The sequence below is a fragment of the Belonocnema kinseyi genome, chromosome 9 (genome assembly GCF_010883055.1).
Source record: "Belonocnema kinseyi isolate 2016_QV_RU_SX_M_011 chromosome 9, B_treatae_v1, whole genome shotgun sequence".
Lineage (NCBI taxonomy): Eukaryota > Metazoa > Arthropoda > Insecta > Hymenoptera > Cynipidae > Belonocnema > Belonocnema kinseyi.
Window position 1 is genome coordinate 118428554 of NC_046665.1, and position 22596 is coordinate 118451149.

The following is a 22596-nucleotide window of genomic DNA, read 5'->3' on the forward strand; positions in this document are numbered from 1 at the left end:
AGTATTTCTTTTTTGCAAAGTGATCTAGTATATTTTCTTTCGATAATATCAAATTTTCAGAACTGCCTATGATTTTTTTAAAAAGCGCCCAAGCCACCTTAATTGAAAATTCAACGGTTTGATTGTAAAATACCTTTTTCCTTTCAACTATTTTTTTTTTTAATTGCAAAGGATAAATATTCGAGCGCGAAGAGCGAGATTCAATCGTCGCGCGCCCTAGGCGCGCTCAAACTTGCGAGCGAAGCAGATTTTTTATTGAAGATTCATAGTTTTAAGGTGGCTTGGGCGTTTGGTGCCGTACAATGTGGGGGGCACTGTGGGGGCTATATATCATGCAATCAGTCTTTATTTGAATTTTATTGATATACGCATATTATAATGTCATCTTAATAAAAAAAAGTAGAAAACGACCAAAAAAAGTGACAGAAACATATGATATGATATGATATGCGCGCTCAAACTTGCGCGCGATTACAATGTGCCCGCCAAAGCGGGCACATTTTTTTTCGTAAAAAAAAAAACTGAAAATATTTTGAATTGATTCGTGTGTTAGGTTTTTGAAGACGCCTGGCATCAATATCAGAGCATCAAAAAGAGTGACGAGGAATCTCAGACAGCCACTTTCCATTCGTTGGAAGAAATGGGTGGCAAGTATGATCAGATGAACGATCAAAATGTGACGAGGTACAAGGAGAATGTTGAACGAGACAGAACTTTCGGCGAGAGAACTGAGAGGGACATTGAAGTTATCAAGGCGTCGGTAACATCTGGATTAGAAAAGAATTGGAGTCTAGCTGAAGCAACAGTCGCTCAAAGCCAAGAGTTCGTGAAGGAAATCGAAGCAGGCCTAGGAGAGACCAGAAACGCATTGACGGAGTATCGAAAGTCTGTTGAAATTGGCGCAGCTGAGTTGCAAGCAAGGACATCAATAGACAAGAGTGCAATTTTATCTTCCGTTCAAGTAAGTACCCTATATTCTCAGTTTGGGTCCCTAAATTACCCTATTTTCCAAATTTGGGCCCTATGGAATTTTTGTAAGAATTATTAAAAAATAATGAGAGTCAATATTTGTCACTTTTTTTATCAAATCATTTTGTAGTTCAGGTTATATAACCGAGAATATGCCAGAATTTAGGAGGATTTAAAAGAATTTATGATTTCTAACAATATTTTTATTGTTCAAGTTATATCATCGGTTAAATGTAAATTATTTTCTAGCTCAGTATTAATAAATACCATGAAGTAGAATAAGAAGACCCCACTACCGGAAAACTTAGACGTCTGACATTTTCAAAATTCTCTGATTTTTCTTTGACTAATTATTCATTTCAAATCCTTAATATTCAAATATCAGCATTTGAATCTTATGATTTTTTCATAGAATATTTTATAAGCGATATACAACAGTGTTTCATATACAAATTAAAATTTTTTAAATGTATTAATTTATTTTTTAAAAAAAGTTTTTTTACCTTAAAATATAACTTCAACAAAATACTGGAATTTTCACAAAATAATTGAAATAGTCAATGAAAAAGTGTCATAGTTTATATTTTAATCAACAAAAAAAATTTGATTTATACAACTAAAAGAAAAGGATTTTAAAATCAAAAAGAAGAATTTCCAACAAATAAAGATTTTTCACTCAAAAAGTAAATAAAAATTTATCTTAATTATTGAACCTTCAAAACCAGAAGACAAATTTTCTTTACAAAAATTCAATTTTCAAACAAAAAATATGACTGTTCAACAAAAAATTAATTTTTCACGAAAATGATGCATTTTTACGCAAAAAAATGAAATTTCAAACTAAAAAATAATTTTTTCAGAAACAAAACGCGAATATTTAACTAAAAAATATCAATCTTAAAAAGTGGAAAAGTTCCATTTTTTGTTAAAAAATTAATTCTAAACAAACAGAAAGAACAAGTATTTTCCACTAAACAATTAAGTTTTCAACCAGACATAAGCCTTCAATAAAAAAATTTCACAATTTAGTTTAACTTTGACCCAAGTAGTTGAATTTTCGATTAAAAAATAATAATTTATAACAAGATAATTAAACTTTTAACCAACGAGATAACTTTTCAACTTAAGATATAAATCTTTAACAAAGAAAGTGATTTCTTAAAGCGATTCAACCAAATGTTTTAAACAAATTAGTTGAATTATCAAGCAAAGAAGAACGATTTTTCACCAAAAAGTTGCATTTTCATAAAAAAAATGAAATTTCTTCTATAACAGATGAAGTTGTAAATGAAGAAGATATATTTTCAAAAAAAATAGTTGAATTTTCTGTTGACAACGATTTTAGTTGAGTTTTCTCGATCAAACTATGAATTTTTTAACAAGAAATCATTTTCTACTAAAAAAAAATTCAATTTTCAATCCAAAAAGACGAATTTTTAACGAAAACGGATGACTTTTTAACAAAATTGTTGAATTCTCTAGCAAATAGTTTGCATTTTTATCAAAAAATATGAAATTAATCTTAAAGCAGAAGAATTCTTTATTACAAAAAAATTGAGTTTTCATTCAAAAAGATTCCAGTTAACTCAGTAGAATAAAAAAATGTAACCACAAAGGATGAATTTTTAAGAAAATAGTTACATTCTCTACCAAATAGTTGCATTTTTATCCAAAAAAGACCAATTTTGTACTAAAATAGATGAATTTGTAATAAAATTTTTTTTTTATAAGTGGAACTTTCTTACAGAAAATATTTCAGTTCATTTTTCAACACCAAAATATAAATTTTAAACAAAAAGTAAATTTTCGACGAAATAGTTAAGTTTTCAAGAAAATATTGTAATAGGTTTTAAAAAAGAATTGAATTTTCAACCGAAAAGTTAACGAAAAAATACAATTTTCTATTAATTTAAATAAATTCTGAGAATTCTTTTGAATTTTTTGTTGTTGATTTTTTTAATATTATCGATTTACTTTCAAATTAAACTTGTTGGTAGTAAATTTTGAATTAGAATTCATCTCAATTCAAGTCAATACATAAATTGAAAAAGTAATAAAACAATTTAAATTATTTTTTGGTTACAAATTTTATTATTTGATTGAAAATTTAATTGACAGGAAAATCTCTTTTGATTAATATTTCAATTATTTTGATGAAAAATCGTCTTTTTGATTGAAATATTTTTCTTTTTTTAATAAAAAATCTTATCTGGTTAAAAAATCATGTCATGTTTAATTTACAATTAACACATTTTTAGTTTTAAATATCAACTATTATATTTTTTGATCAGAAATCATCTTTTTTGGTAGAAAATTAGTCTTTTTAATTTTAAAATTCAAGAATTTGTTAGAAATTTGAAGTATTTGGTTAACCAAAATAGTTAAATTCGAATAAAAAATATAATAGTTGATATTTCAACCAGAAAATATTTTAATTACATATTAAAAGCAGTCGAATTAATTAAAAAAAAAACGAATTTCCAAATCAAACTGCTGAAACCTGAACCTAAACAGATAAATTTTTAACGACAGTTAAATATTTGACTCAAAAAAGATGAAATGTATAATTAAAAAGAAACGTTTTCGAACCAAAAAGACAAATTTTCAAGAATATAATTTAAATGTTAATCAAAAAACATTCTTCAGTCGTGAAATAAAAAAAAATTGTAACCAAACTGTTGAATTTGTAAGTCCAAAAGATGAGTTTTACTCAACATTTTTAATTTGAAAATATAAATTCTCAACAGAAAAGTTAATTTATATTATTTATTTGTTAAAAAATTATTTTAAGTATTTTAGCAATGGAAAAATTTACTTTCTAACATAAAAAAGCAGAGTTAACTTTTTGCATCGAAAATATATATTTTTAAATAAATTACAGATTATGTTAGAATATGTTATCTTGGCTTTTTTCTTTATCAGAAATCGGTCATTTGAAACAAAAATAATTAAATTTCAACAATACAATTTACGATTTTAATATGATTTTAAGATATCAATCTTCATTAAATAGAAAAACTATTTTTCTTGTTTTTATTTTCTACTATTTTAAATAATAAGTATTATAAGACAAATTTTTTGATAAAAATCAATTTTATATTTTAATTTCAAAAATTTCTACATGAAACATGTCAAGCTATTTTTAAATAGGGGGGTAATTTTTGCAAGTCCGCAAAAACTTTCTCCTGAAGATTATCTTTTTAGTTATAAATTTTTTTATTTGGTTGAAAATTTTATAATTTTCTTAAAAAGACATCATTTTTGGTTTCTAATTCAACTGTTTTGTTAAAAATTCGTCTTTTTCGGTTAAGAATGAAACTCTTTCCGCAGAAGATTAGACTTTTGTTTAAAATTTATATTTCGTTGCTGATAAGTCAACTGAAATTTTTTTTTGATCAAAACTATTTGTTCTGAAAGTGTGTCTTTGATTTGAAAGTTTATATTTCTAGTAGAAATATTGCATATTTCTTGGATATAAATGCAACTGTTTTGTTACAAATTCAACTATTTCCTAGAAAATATACTTTTTGTTTAAAATCCGTATTTTCATGTTGAAAATTCAATTGAAATCTTTTTGGATGAAAATTCAACTCCTTTTTTGGAAACTTGTATTTTTGAAATAAAAATTCAACAATTTTAGTAGAATTTTCATTTTTCTTAGCCAAAAATGCAACTGTTTCATTGGAAATTTAACAAACTTGTTAAAAACTCATAATTCTTGTTTAAAAATTCGACTATTTAGCAAAAAAATAATTTTTTGTTAGTATTATTTATTGTTTTAATTGTAAATTAACTTACTCTAATTTGCCAGGTTGAAAATTTAACTCTTTTTTTTAAGTTTTTCTTTTTGATTAAAAAATTCACCTGTTTTAGTAGAAATTGCATCTTTCTTGCATAAAAACGCAACGGTTTGGTCAAAAATTCAATAATTTTGTTGAAAAATCATAGTTTTGGGTTGAAAATTCTGCTATTTTGTTGAAAATTTCTTAGAAAAATTAATTTTTGTTTCAATTTAATATTTTGGTATTGAAAAGAGACCTGAAATCTTCTGGATGAAAGTTAAAGATGAAAAAAAAATTATTTTTGATTACAAAACTCATCTTTTTTAGTAGAAGTTTCATCTTTCTTCGATAAAAATGCAACTATTTGGTAGAGAATTTAACTATTTTGTTAAAAATTCGTACTTTTTGGTTGAAAAATTCGTTTTTTTTTAAATTGAAAATTCAATTTATTTCATAGAAACTTTTTTTATGTTTAAAAAATTCATCCTTTGATTTTCAAATATCAACTGAATTATTTTTTGGATGAGAATTCAACTATTTTTTGAAAAAAAAAATTCTGTTTCAAGAAGAATTTCATCCTGTTTGGATAAAAATGCCACTGTTTCCTAGAAAATTGAACTATTTTGTTAAAAAGTCATCTTTTTTGGTTTCAAAAATTCGTCTTTTTGGATTGAAAATTCAATTTTTAAAATAAAAACTTACTTCTTGTTTAAAAATTCGTATTTTGTTTGTGAGAATTTAAATGAAATTTTTTTAAACAGAAAATTCACTTATTGTTTACAATTCCAATTTTGCTGTTGAAAAGTGGATTGGATCCTTTTTTGGATGAAAATTTAACTATTTTTTTGGAAGGTTTTTTAAAAAATTCACCTGTTTTAGTAGAATTTTCATTTTTCTTGGACTAAAATGCAACAGTTTGTTTGAAAATTTAACAATCTTGTTAAAAAGTCATACTTTTTTATTAAAAATTCGACTATTTAGCAAGAAATTCACTTATTGTTAGTATTATTTATTTATTTTTGTAATTGTAAATTAGCTTAATCTAATCTTGGTGTTAGGAAGTAAACTGGAATCTTCTTTGGACAAAAATTTAGTTTTTTTTTGAAATTTTTTTTAATCAATCTGTATTATTTGAAATTTTAACTCTTTGTTTTTAAGATTATCTTTTTAATTTTAAAATTCACCTGCGTCAGTAGAAATTGCATCTTTCTTGGATAAAAATGCAACCGTTTGGTTAAAAATTCAACAATCTTTTTGAAAAATCATACTTTTGGGTTGAAAATTCTGCTGTTTTTTTTTTTTTGAAAATTTAAGTATTTCTTAGAAAATGTACTTTTTGATTAAATTTAATATTTTGGTATTGAAAAAAGACTTGAAATTTTCTGGATGAAAGTTCATCGTAAAAAATATTTTCATTTTTTATTAAAAACTCATCTTTGTTAGTATAAATTTCATCTTTCTTGGATAAAAATGCAACTGTTTGGTTAAAAATGCAACAATCTTTTTGAAAAATCATACTTTTGGGTTGAAAATTCTGCTGTTTTTTTTTTTTTTTGAAAATTTAAGTATTTCTTAGAAAATGTACTTTTTGATTAAATTTAATATTTTGGTATTGAAAAAAGACTTGAAATTTTCTGGATGAAAGTTCATCGTAAAAAATATTTTCATTTTTTATTAAAAACTCATCTTTTTTAGTATAAATTTCATCTTTCTTGGATAAAAATGCAACTATTTGGTAGAGAATTTAACTATTTTCAGGGTGGCCACTGGACCGTAAAACCAGGAAAACCGGGAAATAACCGGCAATTTTATGGGACCGGGGAAAACTGGGAAATGACAGTGAATTTATTTTTTTACCGAGAATTTTACAATATTTTTAGAATAAAAATTTTGTGCAACTTTGATTTCAACGGTTTTTAAATAATTTCCTAAATTGTGATTTTCATAAATTATTATATCATTTAGTTTAGAATGCTTAATTCGAAAATCTTTCACTTACAAAATTTTCCATTTTAGATTTTTAATTTTTAAGCATATATTTTAATTTAAGGAATTTTAAAATGCAGTTTTAAAGGTTCAAAAAAATAAAAATTAGAAGATTTTTTAAATAAAAATAGGGTGGCCGCCGGACCTGGAAACCGGGAATTTTACGAATTTTAAGAAGAAAAATCTGCCAAAGTTCGATTTTAATAGATTCTGAAATAATTAAAGTGGAGTTTTGAGGATTTAAACAATTAAAAATTAAAAGAATTTGAAGTTGAAAATTTTTGATAAAAGTTAGTTTTATTTTATCAACTGTAAATATAAATAAATAAATTATTTTTAAAATAAGTATAGAAATCTGAACAGTAATTGATTTGAACAAACAATTTTAGATCCGTTCAAATTTGGACAATTTCCAGAATGTTTCCGTTTCAGTCCGAAGGTCTTGATAAGAATTGAAATTAATATATCATTTATTCCGATAATTTTATTTTTAAATAATAATTTTCATGATTTATCAATAATATATTTTTAATTCAGAGTTTCAGGTATTCCTTTATATTATTTTTTATATGAAATTTAATAAATAAATTTATTAATTTTTTTAGCTATTAAAAAATGTAAACGTGCGTTTCACTATTTTCAACGTAAAAATAAATTCATAATAATATAGTCATAATTAAAGGTTTTTAATAAATTAAAAATATTGTGAGTCTAGATTATTTAATTTTTATCCCATTTAATTTGAAATTTTCGAAGAACTTTTAATCTTTTAGCATTACAATTTTAATTGTTCTATTTAAAAATTGTTTAATTTATAAGTGAAATTGTTAAATTTCGACGCATAAATAACAATTGAACGCTTATTATTTGTAGACAAAATTTGAGTAAATTTAAGAGATATTTAGAAGTTTTAAAAAGATTCAAAATTAATTTTAAAACTTGAAATTATTTCAAGTAATTTAAACGAAGTGTGTTAACATTTGTTTTCAGAACTTCTAAATATATTTTAAAATTATTTAGAATTTTTTTACGACTTTTGAAAATCCAGAAAATTAAATAAAATCCTTCTTTGATCATTTTTTAAATCTCTTAAAATCTTCTTCAAGTTTCTGTTACAATAATTTTTCAAAGTGAAAAATCATTTTCAATTTTCCTAAAAATCTCAAGAAAATTTTTATTTTTTTTGGAGTCTTTCAGAATTATTAAAAAAATGCTAAATTTTTTGTTTGGAATCTGTAAAAATCTAAATTTTATTCTAAATTCGGCGGTAAGTATTTCAAGTTCTAAATTAAATTCGAATCTTTTTAAAACTTCTAAATATCTCTTAAAATTATTCTAATATTTTTATAAATAATAAGTATTTTATTTTTATTTATAAATTCAAATTTAATTTTCTTAATTTGCAGGATTTTTTAAAAGTTATAGAAAAAATTCATTTTGAAATATACTTGAAAGTTCTGACAAAACATTCAAAAATGATTTTGAATTTGGAAGAATTTAAAACCACTTCTTGATTTTTTAAGATTTTGAAATAAAATATTAAAGCTTTTCGACGATGCCTGGACTATTTAAAATAATAATAATTTAACTTCTAATTTAAAAACTGTTTAGTTAAAAAAATTAATTTTTAATGTTTCTAGCTTAAAATTACTTAAAATAATATAATTTTGAAAATTTGTAAAGTTTATTCCTTGATTTTTTAATTTAGACTATTGAAAATTGAGCATTTAAATACACAATTTTTGAATTAAAAACTTTTAAACTTCAATTTTAAAAGTTTGGAATTCAAGTGTTCCACTTTGAATGCTTTAATTTGTTGTTAATTGTTTATTACTTTATATGAAAAAATGTTTATAATATAGTTTGATTTTTTAAATTTCATTTCATTTTGTTAAAAATTCGTACTTTTTGGTTGAAAAATTCGTTTTTTTTTTCTATTAAAAATTCATCCTTTGATTTTCAAATGTCAACTTAATAATTTTGTGGATGAAAATTCCCCTTTTTTTAAATAAAAAAAAATAAATCTGTTTCAAGAGGAATTTCATCCAACATCGAAATCGTTTTAAACAGAAAATTCGACTATTTTTTTTTTAATGTATCGTTTTGATTAAAAAATTTATCTGCAAAAAAGTACCCTTTGGTTCCTATATTTGATGACATAGGGACTGTGAGACGATGAAAACGGCAATCCTCTTTACTGCATTATAATAATAATTAATTGATCAATTGTGTCAGGAACTGCACAAGATTGTGGTGGATGCAAGTGTCGACCATGTGGAGTTCATGGAAGATGAGCGTAACAAAGTGGAGATCAGTTCTATGGAAATTGGTCGTAAATTGGAGAATCAGAGTGTAGAAGCCACTGAATGGAATAGCAGAATAACTGCAGAGTTGCGCAAAACGCAACACCAAATTGACAAGTTCCTCGTTGAAGATCTTCGCCGAGACGTTCCCACAGGGACTACTCCTGTCAGAAGAGATTTCAATTATCCTAGACAATTATCTGCAACATCGCCGCACGAGAGGATCATAAAAAGGTTCAGGCAAACTAGGAGAATCGACATAGAATCCGAAGACGAGGTTCGTAACCATTTTTTCACTAATGACCGCAAAAAAAATAGAAAAAATAACCCAGAATTTAATTTTAATCTTTGTGAAACTCTAGATTTCATTATTTCAATCATTTTGCTCAATTTAGAAAAACGGTATTTACTTTATCAGGCTCGCCAGCGGACCGGGAAATGACAGTGAATTTATTTTTCGACCGGGAATTTTACAAAGGGGGAGGGTCGGTAAGGCCGGTTTTTGGCCTAATTTATTTTTGGACTAAAAAATCTGAAAAAAATCATGATAGTATCTTATAAGTATCCCGAGTCGATTGCACGCTAAACGGACCTTTATCGCGTCAGATTTAAGGTCATGGGAAGGTCAAATCGAGAGAAAAGGCTGAAAAAAAATATGACCTTGAACCTGACGCGATAAAGGTCAGCGGACACCAGGTTCATAATCAGCGACCCCAAAAACCTATAACATATTTTTTTTGAAATTTTTTACCGGTTTTTCTCGATTTGACCTTCAAATGACCTTGAACCTGAAGCGATAGAGTTCAACGGATGCCAGATTCGTAATTAGCGACGCCAAAAACCTATAACGTATTTTTTTGTTTTTTTTACCGTTTTCTCTCGATTTGACCTTCCAATGACCTTGAACCTGACGCGATAAAAGTCAAAGGACGCCATATTTGTATTCGTCCCTTTAGCGTGCAATCGACTCGGGATACTTATAAGATACTACCATGATTTTTTCAGATTTTTTGGTCCAAAAATAAATTAGGCCAAAAACCGGCCTTACCGACCCCCTCCCCCTTTTTAAAAGAAAAAAAAAGCGGTCAAACTTTGATTTTAACTGTTTTTTAAAATAGTTATCTTTTTCAATTATGATATTGATTTTTAAGCTTACATTTTAATTAAAAGAATTTTATAATTCCTTTTCAGAGACTTAACAAAAATTAAAAATCGTATTTTTAAAACCTCTATTTCTAAAGATTCCAAGGAATTTTTTTATTGATTTAAATAATTTGAAGGGATTTCAAAGTGTTTGAAATATTTTAAGGTACCGAATTTTTTATAGCTTCGGAAGATATGGATATTTAAAAAGATTTTACAGTATTTAATAAGATTTCAATGATTTTAAGAGATTTTAAAGCTCTCAATGTATTTTAATACTTTTTGATGTCAGGAAATATTATAGAATTTTGTCGGTTTTTATAATATTTCAGTGTATTTGAAAGAATTTATTCACGAGAAGTGAGCTATTTTTTTTAGGGTATTAAGGAATTGAAGAGATTAAACATTTTTTGGAAGAAACCCGGAATTTTTGTAATTTCTCTTGATTTTTTTTTAATTTACTTGAATTCTTCTAAATTTACTCAATTTTACTTAATTCAATGGATTTTTTTAATAGCGTTTTTTTTATATAATTGGTCCCTTAAAAATGCAAAGGGATTTCAAGAGATTTTGAGGTACTTGAAATATTTTAGGTTATTAAAACAAAGTACAAGTACATTTTTGACTGATTTCATAAGTAGTGTGGATTCTTTTAGGGTTTCAAAGACTTGAAGAGATTTTCAAATATTTTTTGCAATTTTATTTGGAATTCGTCTTGAATTCTTTTAAATTCTTTTGAATTCTTCGAAATTCATTCAATTTTACTCTATTGAATGGAGTTTAAAACCTTTTTTTTAATTTATCCTGAAGTTTTGTAAACTCACCTTAAATTCTTAGGCATTTCATCAAATTCGTTTGAATTCCCTTTTACTTTTTCTGGCCTCATTTCAAATTTACTGAAATAAATGGATTTTTTTTGATTTTTTAAAAAAACTTTTAAAATTTATTTACATTCCTTTGGATTGTTTGGTATTCATTAATCACACTTTAATTTTTTTAAATTTACTTTGAATTCTTTTAAATTCTTTGAAATTTTTTTTAATTTACTTTAATTTTTCTAAGTTGACTTTATTTATTTATTTTTTTTGTTGATATTTTCAAAATGTTTTCAATTCACTTAAGTGCTTTTTAAATGCAGCTTGATTCTTCATGAATTTTATCGAATTCTTCTCATTCCTCTGAAATTATTCTAAATTTACTCAAATTTTACTGAAATAAATGGATTTTTTTCGATTTTTTAAGACAATTTTTTAAATTTATTTCAATTCTTTTGAATTGTTTGGTAGTCATAAGTCACATTTTAATTTTTTAAATTTATTCTGAATTCCTTTTAATCCTTTGGACTTTTTTTTTGAAGTTTTGAAATTCACTTTAATTCTTCTAAATTTATTTAATTCTACTCCAGTCAATGGATTTTTTTTATTGATTATTTGATATTTCTAAAATGTTTTAAATTCACTTAATTACTTTTTTTAATACAGCTGGATTCTTTATGAATTTTATCGAACTCTTATTATTTCCCTGAAATTATTCTAAATTCACTAAAATTCTATCACACTTTAATTTTTTTTTTAAATTTACCATGAATTCTCTTAAATTCTTTGATTTTTTAAAAATTTACTTTAATTTTTTTAAATTTGCCCTGAATTATTTTTTATTCTTTCGAATTTTTTGTAATTCACTTTAATTCTTGTCAATTTATTTAATTTTACTGCAGTCAATGGATTTTTTGTTGATTATTTGATATTTAAAAAAAATTTCAGTTCACTTAATTGCTTTTAAATGCAGCTGGATTCTTGATAAACTTTATCGAATTCTTATTTACAATAAATTATTCTAAATTCACTCAAATTCTACTGAAATAAATGGATTTTTTCGATTTTTTAAGGAATTGTTTTTAATCTATTTAAATTCTTTTGAATTTTTTTTGAATTTTTGAAAATCACTTTCATTCTTCTAAATTTACTTAATTCTACTCCAAACAATTGATTTTTTTTTTAATTTTTAAAATGTATTCAATTCACTTAATTGCTTTTTAAATACAGCTGGATTCTTTATGAATTTTATCAAAATCTTCTCATTTTCATTAAATTATTCTAAATTCACTTAAATTTTACTGAAATAAACGAACTTTTAAAGAAAATTTGTTTAATTCATTTAAATTTATTTGATTTTTTTGGTAGTCACACTTTAATTTTATTTAATTTACCCTGCATTCTTTTAAATTCTTTCGAATATTTTGTGATTCATTTTAATTCTTCTCAATTTACTTTATTTGTTTTTTGATATTTTACAAAGGTTTTTATTTCACTTTCTTTTTAAATACAGCTTGATTCTTTTTTAATTTCATCGAATTATTCTCATTTCCATTAAATTATTCTAAATTCACTCAAATTTGACTGAAATAAATGGATTTTTTTTTATTTTTTAAGAAACTTTTTTAATTCATTTGATTTTGATTTGATTCACTTTATTTATTTTTTTTTTAATTTATCCTGAATTCTTTTAAATTCTTTGGAATTTAAAAATTTTTTTGAAATTCACTTTAATTCTTCTAAATTTACTTAATTTTACTCCAGTCAATGGATTTTTGTTGTTGTATTTTTTGATATTTTAAAAATGTTTTGAATTCATTTAATTGCTTTTTAAACAGAGCTTGATTCTTTTGAATTTTATCGAGTTGTTCTCATTTCCCTGAAATTATTCTAAATTCACTCAAATTTTACTGAAATAAATGGATTTTTTTTTTGATTTTTTAATAAACTCTTTTAATTCATTTGATTTTTATTTGATTCACTTTATTTTTTTTTAATTTACCCTGAATTCTTTTAAATTCTTTGGAATTTTAAAAAAATTTTGAAATTCACTTTAATTCTTCTAAATTTACTTAATTTTACTCCAGTCAATGGATTTTTGTTGTTGTATTTTTTGATATTTTAAAAATGTTTTGAATTCATTTAATTGCTTTTTAAACAGAGCTTGATTCTTTTGAATTTTATCGAGTTGTTCTCATTTCCCTGAAATTATTCTAAATTCACTCAAATTTTACTGAAATAAATGGATTTTTTGATTTTTTAAGAAACTTTTCTAATTCATTTAAATTCATTTGATTTTTTTGGTAGTCACACTTTAATTTTTTTTTAATTTACCCTGAATTCTTTTAAATTCTTTGGAATTTTTAGAATTTTTGAAGGTCACTTTAATTCTTCTAAATTTACTGCAGTCAATGGATTTTTTTTGTATTTTTTGATATTTTAAAAATGTTTTCAATTCGTTTAATTGCTTTTTAAATAGAGCTTGATTCTTTATGAATTTGATCGAATTCTTTTCATTTCCATCAAATTCTTCTAAATTTACTCAAATGTTACGGAAATAAATGGATTTAAAAAAAAAATTCAATTAATTGAAATTCTTTTCAATTTTTGATCTTCATTATTCACTTTTTCAGTTAGAAATTATTACGCTTTCAAAGATTTCAAGTGATTTCCAGTTTTTTAGAAATCACCCTGAATTCCTTTAAATTCTCTGAAATTTGTTTTATTCACTTTTATTCTTCTAAATTCCACTTCTTTTAATTTTTAAAAGTTTTTATTTAATTGAATAATGAAGTTTTTTCACATTCTTAAAATTTCTTATAATTTATTTGAGCTTTTTCCATTCATCTTGAATTTTCATGAATTTCATCGAATTCTTCTCGAATCCCTTAAACTCCTCTAAATTCATTCCAATTTCATGGAAAACAATTGACTTATTTTTTTATTTTTTTAATTTAGTCGAGTCCATTTGAATTCTTTTTAATTTAACTTGAACTATTAAATAAATTTTTCATAGTTAAAAATTTAATTCATGTTGAAAAATCGTATTTTTGGTTGAATTAAACTGTTTTTTATTAAAAATTAAAATTTTTTTTTTATTGAAATATCAAAGACTAAATTTTTCGTTGAGAATTCATCTTTTTTGGAATGAAAATTTTATTATTTGATTAAAATTTAACCAATTTTGTTAAAAACTGATTTTTGCTTTTGAAGGTTCATAATTTTAATTGAAAATTCATCTATTTGCTGGAAAGTTGACCTAATTTGTTGAATATTCGTTTTTTTCCTTGGCTGAAAGTTAATTTTTCTACTGAGTATTTAATTATTACAGTTCAAATTACAAGTATTTTTTTTTGAAAATTGTTTTTTTTTTCTTGAAAATTATTATTTTTTAACTAAAAATGTAATTATTCTCGTTAAAGATTCATAATTTTATTTGAAAATTCATCAATTTGTATGAAAATTTAACTATTAAAAAAATTAGTTTTCTTTGTAGTTGAAAATCATGTTTTTTTCAACTGAAAATTTTACTATGCATTTTTTTGTTGACAATTTATCTTTTCAATTTAAAACTCATGTATATTGTTGAAAATTCGTATTTTTGGTATAAATTTATCTTTTTGGTTCAAAATTCAACTTTCCACCAGATTCCTAATTTTAGTTAAAAATTCATTTGTTTTGTTGAAAATAAATTTTTTTTTAATTGAAAATTTAACCTTTCCATTTTTAGCTAAAAATTTATATTTTTTTAGTTATAAAAATTCAACTATTTGGTTGAAAATTGGTCTTTTTTAGTCAAAAATTTAACTAATTCGTTGAAAATTTATATATTTTGTTGAAAAACAGTCTTTTTTGGTAGAAAATTAATCTTCTTGTTTGAAAATTTATCATTTTCGTTGAGAATTCAAGTATTTCAATAAAATATTCATAATTTAAGTTGAAAATTGCATCTATTTCAGTTAAATATTTCAGTTAAATAGCAAAAATCAGCGAATTTTTGTAAGGAATAACTGTAAAAAGTAATAAGGGTCACAAAGTGGTCAATAAATTAATTCGTGGGTTAAGCACTGTTCATTTCAGGCAATTTCAGGAATTAATTTAAAGGAATTTAAAAGATCCGATGATTTCAAGGATTTTAAGGGAATTTAAAACTCTCAATGTATTTTAATAAATTTTCTACGATTTCAGAAAGTATCTTCATAAAATTTCACGGGATTTTATAAAATTTTAGTTGATTTTAAAGAATTTATTCACGAGAAGTGAGGTATTTTCTAGGGTTTTAAAGATTTAAGAGACTTAGAATTCTCTTGAATTTTATTAATTCTCTTTAAATTTGGATGAATTAACTTTAATTTTTGTTTGAATTCACTTGAATTTTTCCAAATTTATTCTACTTAATTCAATGAAATTAATTGTTTTTTTTTTTTATTTTGGAAAGTTTTAATTTAATTGGTCCTGAGGATCAATTGATAAAATGATCAAAGGATTTGAAATATTTTAACATATTTTTTTTTCAAATTCCTTGGCATTTTCAAGAGCTTTAAAAAATGTTAAAGGGGTTTAAAGGATTTTAAATCATTTTGGTTATTTTAAAAGATTACAAAGAATTTGTGTATTGATTTAATTAATTAAATGGGATTTAAAAGGATTTGAAATACTTGAAGGAATTGTAAAAAATTCTCAGGCGTTTTTAAGGGCTTTCAAAAGATATAAAAGAATTCGAAATAATTCAGGAAATTTTAAAAGATTCCCAGAAATTTATTATTTATTTCAGTAGTTTAAAGGCTTTCAAAGACTGAAATATTTTAGTGGATTTTAAAAGATTCCAAAGCATTTTCAAGAGATTTAAACAAATTTTAAGGGATTTCCAAGGGTTTTTTTAATCATTTTAAGGAACTTTAATATTTTAATGGATTTCCAAGAATTTTTCACAAGACCGGATTTCGTAGGGTTTCGAAGATTTGAATAGATTTTCAAATGTTTTTTGCACTTCATTTCGAATTCGCCCTGAATTCTTATTAATGTATCCTTAATCCTTTTAAATTCTTCTAAATTCACTCAATTCTACCCAATTCAATTAATTTATTCATGTTTTGAAATTTTTCAATTCACTCGATTGCTTTTTAAATTCAGCTTGATATTTAGATTGATATTTAAATTCATTCAAAATTTGTTGTAATCAATCAAATTTTTTTGGATTTTAAAAATTGTTCCAATACATTTGAAGTTGCAATTTTTATGAACTTTATCAAATTCTTCCTTCATAAACTATTCTCAATTTTTAAATAATTACAAAATAATATACTCATAATCCAAAGCTTTTTAAAATTTTTTAAATATTATTTCAGTCTAAAATATTCCATTTTAAAACCATTTAAGTTGAAATTTTTTAGTCTAGAAAAAGAACAATTATTTAATATTTAGAAATATCTGGCTGTTTGTTTAAAAGCAGTAATTATAAATTGAATATTCAGAATTTAACAAAACAAAAACAAAAATTTGAACGTTACAATTTTAATTCTATTTCAAATTTTAATTTAAAAAAATATATAAATTAATACAAAAAAAAAATCCGTACCACATTTCGAAAGAAAAAATTTCGAAGCTTTTTCAGAATTTTGACAAGCTTCAAAAGAATAAAAAACATTTACTAGGAATCTTGTTTCAAGATTTTGAAATAAAATTTTGAAACATTTTAAGGATTTTAAAACTATTTAAAATTAAAGTAATTAATTTGGTAGTTTAACATAATAGTTGAGTATTCAACCTAAAAAGACAAATTGCCAAGGAAGAAGTGTCATAGTTTATTTTTTATTAAAAAAAGAATGAAATATATACAACAAAGAAAAGAAATTTAATTAAAAAAGACGAATTTCCAAAAAATAAATATTTTTCACTTAAAAAAAATAAAACTTTATCTAAATTATGGAACCTTCAAACCAGAAGACACATTTTCTTTACAAAAATTTAATTTTCAAACAAAAAATATGACCGTTCAACAAAAAATTAATTTTCCACGAAACTGATGCATTTTTGCGGCAAAAAAAAAGGAAATTTCAAACTAAAAAAATTATCTTCTACCACAACAAAAAACGCGAATTTTTAACTAAAAAATATCAATCTTTAAAAAATGGAAAAGAAGCATTTTCAACTAAACAGTTAAATTTTCAACCAGACATAAGCCTTCAATAAAGAAAAATTTCACAATCTAGTTTTACATTTAATCAAAGTAGTTGAATTTTCAATTAAAAAGATTAATTTTCAACAAGATAATTAAACTTTTATCCATCTCAAAACTCTATCCAGGGCACACGAGTTGAAAATTTACTTCAGAAATTTAAAAAAAGAAGTTACTTCTAGTATAATTATTAATTATTAATATAATTTTTTTTTAATTTTTCGTTGGAAATATACCTTTTTTCTTGAAAATTCCTCTACTTGCGGTTAAAAATTCAATAATTTCGATGTAAATTTGTCTTTTTAAATAAAAAATTCTATTTTTTCGTTGAAAATTCACGTATGTTGTTAAAAAATCGACTTTCTTTGTAGAAAATGAGTTTTTTATTAAAAATTCATTTCCTTGATTGAAAAATGAGCTATTTTATTGAAAACTTGTTTTTCTTTGGGATGAAATACATTTTTTCTCCCGAAAATTTAACTAGTTTGATGAAAATCCGATATTTTTTTGTCAAGAATTAAATTTTTAACAGGAAATCTGATCGCAGTAAAATTCAAGTTTTCATTACTTAAATAATCTTGGTAATTTAAAAAAAAAATCCCTTTTCCAGGTCAGAATTCGTCACATTTCTATTGTTCTGTGAAAATCCACCCTTTCTTAGTTAAAAATGCAACTAATTGGTTAAAACTTAAACTCTTTTTTTAAAAATTAATTTTCTTTGTTGAAAATTTATCTCTGTTTGAAAATGCAACTTTTCCGTTGAAAATATATCTTTTTTTTTTTAAAGAAAATACACCTATTTGTTTGAAAATCGATATTTTTTAATTTAAAAATTAAACTATATGTTTGAAGATTTATGTTTTTTGTAGAAAATTAATCTTTATGGTTTACAATTCATCTTTTGGCTAAAAAACGGTTCCATTTTTTATTGAAAATTTGTCTTTTCTACTTAAAAATTCAACTATGTGGATGAAAATTTGTTTGTTTTTTTTTTTCATTGAAAATTCAACAATTTCTTTAAAAATCCACGTATTTTGTTGAGAAATCCATTTTTCTTGTAAAAAATTATCTTTTTCTTTTAAATTATTTCTTATTGCTTAAAAATGTTTCTTTTCTGTTAAAAATTAAAATATTTCAGTTGAATATTTATCATTTTATTAGACAAATTCATCGTTTAGGTTGGAAGTAAAATTACTTGATTGAAAGTTCAACTTTTTTGTTAAAAATTACTTTTCTTCTTGAAGATTCACGATTTTAATTTGAAAAAAATTCATCTCTTCGGCTGAACATTGATTTTTTTACTAAAAATGTAATTTTTTTTTTTAGTAAAAAAATAATCTTCTTAGTTGGAAATTTATCTTTTTGGAAAAAAATGTAATTAATCTAGTTGAAAATTCATCAATTTTAATTTAAAATTAATTTTTCTCGTTTAAAATTCGACTATTCCAGTCAAAGATTTATAATGTTAGTCGCAAATTCATCACTTTGTTTGAAAATTAACATTTTTTGTTTATGTTATTTTTTTGGTAGAGAATAATTTTTTAACTAAAAATGTAACTTATTCCAATTCAATATTCCATATTTTTAGTTGAAAATTCATCTTTTTGTTAAACATTAATTTTTGTAACTAAAAATTTAATTATTTAAATTTTCGTTTATAGTAAATTTTTTAAATTTTTAGTTGAACGTTCAACTATTTCAGTTGAAGATTCATTATTTTAATTGAAAATTCATCTCTCTTGTTGAAATTCGCTTTTTTCGTTGAAAATTGATTTTATTTATTAGTACGATTGAATTTTCCCTCATTTTTGTTTAAAATTGATCTCTTTCGTTGAGAATTGAATAATTAAGTTTAAAATGTATCGTTGCAAATGAAAATTAATTTTTTTTTTGTTTAAAATTCATCTATTCCAGTTGAAGATTAATTATTTTAGTTGAAAACTCATCGCCTATTGACATTTTTTTTTCATTATGTAAAATTAATTTTCTTACCTGCAATTTTAACTGTTCCATTTTTGCTTGAAGTGCATTTTTTAAGTTTAAAATTGTTCTTTTTCAGTTGGAAATTCAACTGTTTAGTTGAGAATTTATTTATTTAGTTGAAAAATCGTTTGTTTTTTTATTGAAAATTAGTTGTTTTTTTTTAAATAAAAATTTATACTATTTAATTAAAACTTCCTCAATTATTTTACCTAAATTTGCACCAATGAATGATTTTTTTTAACCCATAAAGTCCCAAAAGGAAGAAATTTCTCTCTTGCGTTTGAGCTTGAATAATATTATAAAAAAGGCAAATAATTTATTTGTAAAATACTCTTTTCTACTATTTTCGGGTATGCTCTAAACGATGCAATGGTTTAAAAAACGGAAAATATTGATTTTCAATTGATAATTAACTAATTTACCGTCGCAAATATGCACGAAAGTGCATAAAATGTCAGAACTTTTCAAATCCGTTGAGTTTTTTTATCCACGATTTTTCAAAACAAAATGGTGGCCAAAAAACGGAAACCAAAAATTAAAAATTTCGTTTTATCGATATTTTTGGTGATTTTTCGCTCAAATCATATAAATATTTAATTATTTCAGTAAAAAGGTATTTGAATAGTTTATTTTTAAAAAAATATTCGGTGTTAAATAGGTAAAATCATGATATTAAGGTAAAATTATTTAAACTCAAACGTAAGAGAGAAATTTCTTCGTTTTGGGACATTAATGGATTAAATTAAAAAAAAAATTTTAGGAAACTACGTTGAGGAACGACACAATTTCGAGTGACAAAGAGTCTTTGATGACGCCTCCAGCGACAGTCAATAATCACTCTACGTCTACTCCCAAAAGCACTTCGAAAATTCACTATATAAACGGCAGCAATGTCCAGGCTTCTAACCTGGTTAAGGCTCATTCGACTTCTGATATCTCCATCATCGCCAGCAGGGCATCTCTTGATCTCACCACTCAGTCAGAATCAGATTTGCAAACAAAGGTATTGTCAACATTTATTCCAATTTTTAGATATAGTCCTTTTTTTTCAAATAAAATTTCGGAAAAGGCCGGGAATTTTTTTGTCGGAAAAGGCAGGAAACTGACAAGGAATTTAATTTAGTGAGCGAAATTTTTCATTCGATTATAGGACTCACAGACTGGTTCCTATATCCCCTATTGCACCCTATATTCTCAGTTTAGGTCCCTAAAATACCCGATTTTCAAAATTTGGGCCCTATGGTATCCTATTTGTTTGCAGCCCATAATGAAACTTTAAAAAAAATTTATAATATGATCGAATCAGGGAATTTCTGTAAGAATAGGGTGGCTGCTTGAGAAATCGAAAATTCAAATTTTAACAGCATAAATAAATAATGGAAAATCGAAAATGACATTTTTTCATTTATCTATTTCACAGTAGTTCAAAGATTCTCATTTATGTTAATGTATTTTCAACAAACAAAAAATCAAAAAAATAAGTTTTTGGTTTCGTACTTAAAGGTGGGCCGCACAGTGGGGAAAGAATGACTTTTGTGGTTCAAAATAACGTACAGTCCACAAATATTCACCAATTTGGACTAAAAAAATTTTCAAAAAAAGCTAATAAGATTTTTAAGAGAGTTATCGAGCCCGATTTTTGAATTAGGTTTTCAATTTTTTTATAAATAAACAAATATGAAGAGAAAAATGGCCAATTGTTCTATTTGACGTTCCCGGTGCTCGTCAATGATAGAAAAATTCTCGAAGTCGCTTTAGTTGCATAGAGTACCATTAGTTAAGGATATTTCAATATTAAACAATGTACAAAAAAAAAATTTATAAACAAATTATTTGTTTAAAACATTTTTTCTACGATTTTCCATTTAAATATACGTTTTTTTTCAACTTATTTTGCAAGATATTTGAATGGAAACAATGTTACATAAAAAAAATTTCTCTTATGATTATAATTGTTTATATTACAAACAATGTTAATGTATAAATGCAATAATCAGGCATTTTTAGACAGAACTATTCATTTTTTTCGATATAAATTTTTTTTAATTAGGAAATTTGTGATAATTTTAGCAGCATTCATAATTTGTTGATTTTTCTAATGATTTTTTAAATAAATTTAATAAACAAATGCATTATTCGGACATTTGTCGCCAGAACAATTCGGGCTTTTCAATGCCAGTTTTTTCAGGTGGGAACTTCATGCCAATTTCAGCAACAATCGTAATAAGTTGATAAATTTTATGATTTCTTTAAATAAATTTAATCAATAAATGCATTAATCAGGTATTTGTCTACAGAAAAACTTTTTTTTTTCTATATCAACTTTTTTAATTAGGAAGCTCATGATAACTTTAAAAAAATTTATAATTTTTTTTTATCAATTTTATGATTTAAAAAAAAATGCATTAATCAGGCATTTGTCGACGGAAAAATTCATTTTTTTCTATATCGAATTTTTTAATTAGGAGCTTCATGAAAAATTTAGAAAAATTGATAATTTTTCTAATCAATTTTGTGATTTTTTAAAACAAATTTAATTAACAAAAGCATTATTGTAGCATCTGTCGACGGAAAAATTCTGTTTTGTTTCAAAGTCAGACTTTTAATTTATATCTTTATAATAAATTCGGTAACATTTATAATTGGTTGATATATTGTATATTTTTTTGGGACGACTGGAAAATCTCGAAAAATTAAATTCCCGACACTGTGAAATTCCCGAACTAGAAAATTCTCGATTAATCAAATTCGCGAATAATAAAATTGCCGAAAAATAAAAATACCGATTTGGAAAATTCCCAAATAATAAAATACATGAATAATAAAATTACCAAATTGGAAAATTTCCGAAAAATAAAATTCACGAATAATAAAATCGCCGAAAAATGAAAATACCGAATTGGAAATTTCCCGAATAATAAAATTTTCGAATAGTAAAATTTCAGAATTTTGAAATTCCCGAATAATAAAATTCGCGACAGAAAATTACCGATTTATAAAATATCCGAATTGGAAAATTCCCGAATTTCAACAATTAGAATTTTTTATAAATATATTTTATTTATTACAAATACAACAATAAGACATTAGTTTCAAAAATTATTTTTAACATTCAAAATTTCGAAGCTTATTTCTTGAATTTAAAATAGCAATAAATTTAAATAAAATATTTCTTGGTAACGCGTGTTTTTTTAATGTTCACAGTATTTTAAAAAATACAAAAAGCGTTCGCGTTTTTGCTAACGCTTTTTGTATTTTTTTTTTCAAATTCTATACACATTTTCAAAAAAAACATCAAAATGTGAGTCATTATTTTTTCTTTCAATGCAGAATTAAATTTTTGTATCGCTTTCCTTATTTTTGAAAACTTGCGCTTGGAACAAAATTCTCGTTAAATTTTCTACGTACCTTATAACGTTTTTCAAACAGACTGGAAA

The 22596-nt window shown here is 23.8% G+C and overlaps 1 protein-coding gene across 1 annotated transcript in view; it reads left to right on the forward strand.

Annotated features, from left to right (window-relative positions):
• LOC117179751 (kinesin-like protein Klp61F) overlaps positions 1–22596 on the forward strand; it is a 62921-nt gene that overhangs the window by 38362 nt on the left and 1963 nt on the right. The window contains exons 11-13 of the mRNA XM_033371823.1: positions 554–961; positions 8973–9317; positions 19920–20162. Of these exons, the coding sequence (XP_033227714.1) occupies positions 554–961; positions 8973–9317; positions 19920–20162 (996 nt within the window). The remainder of the gene's footprint in view (positions 1–553; positions 962–8972; positions 9318–19919; positions 20163–22596) is intronic.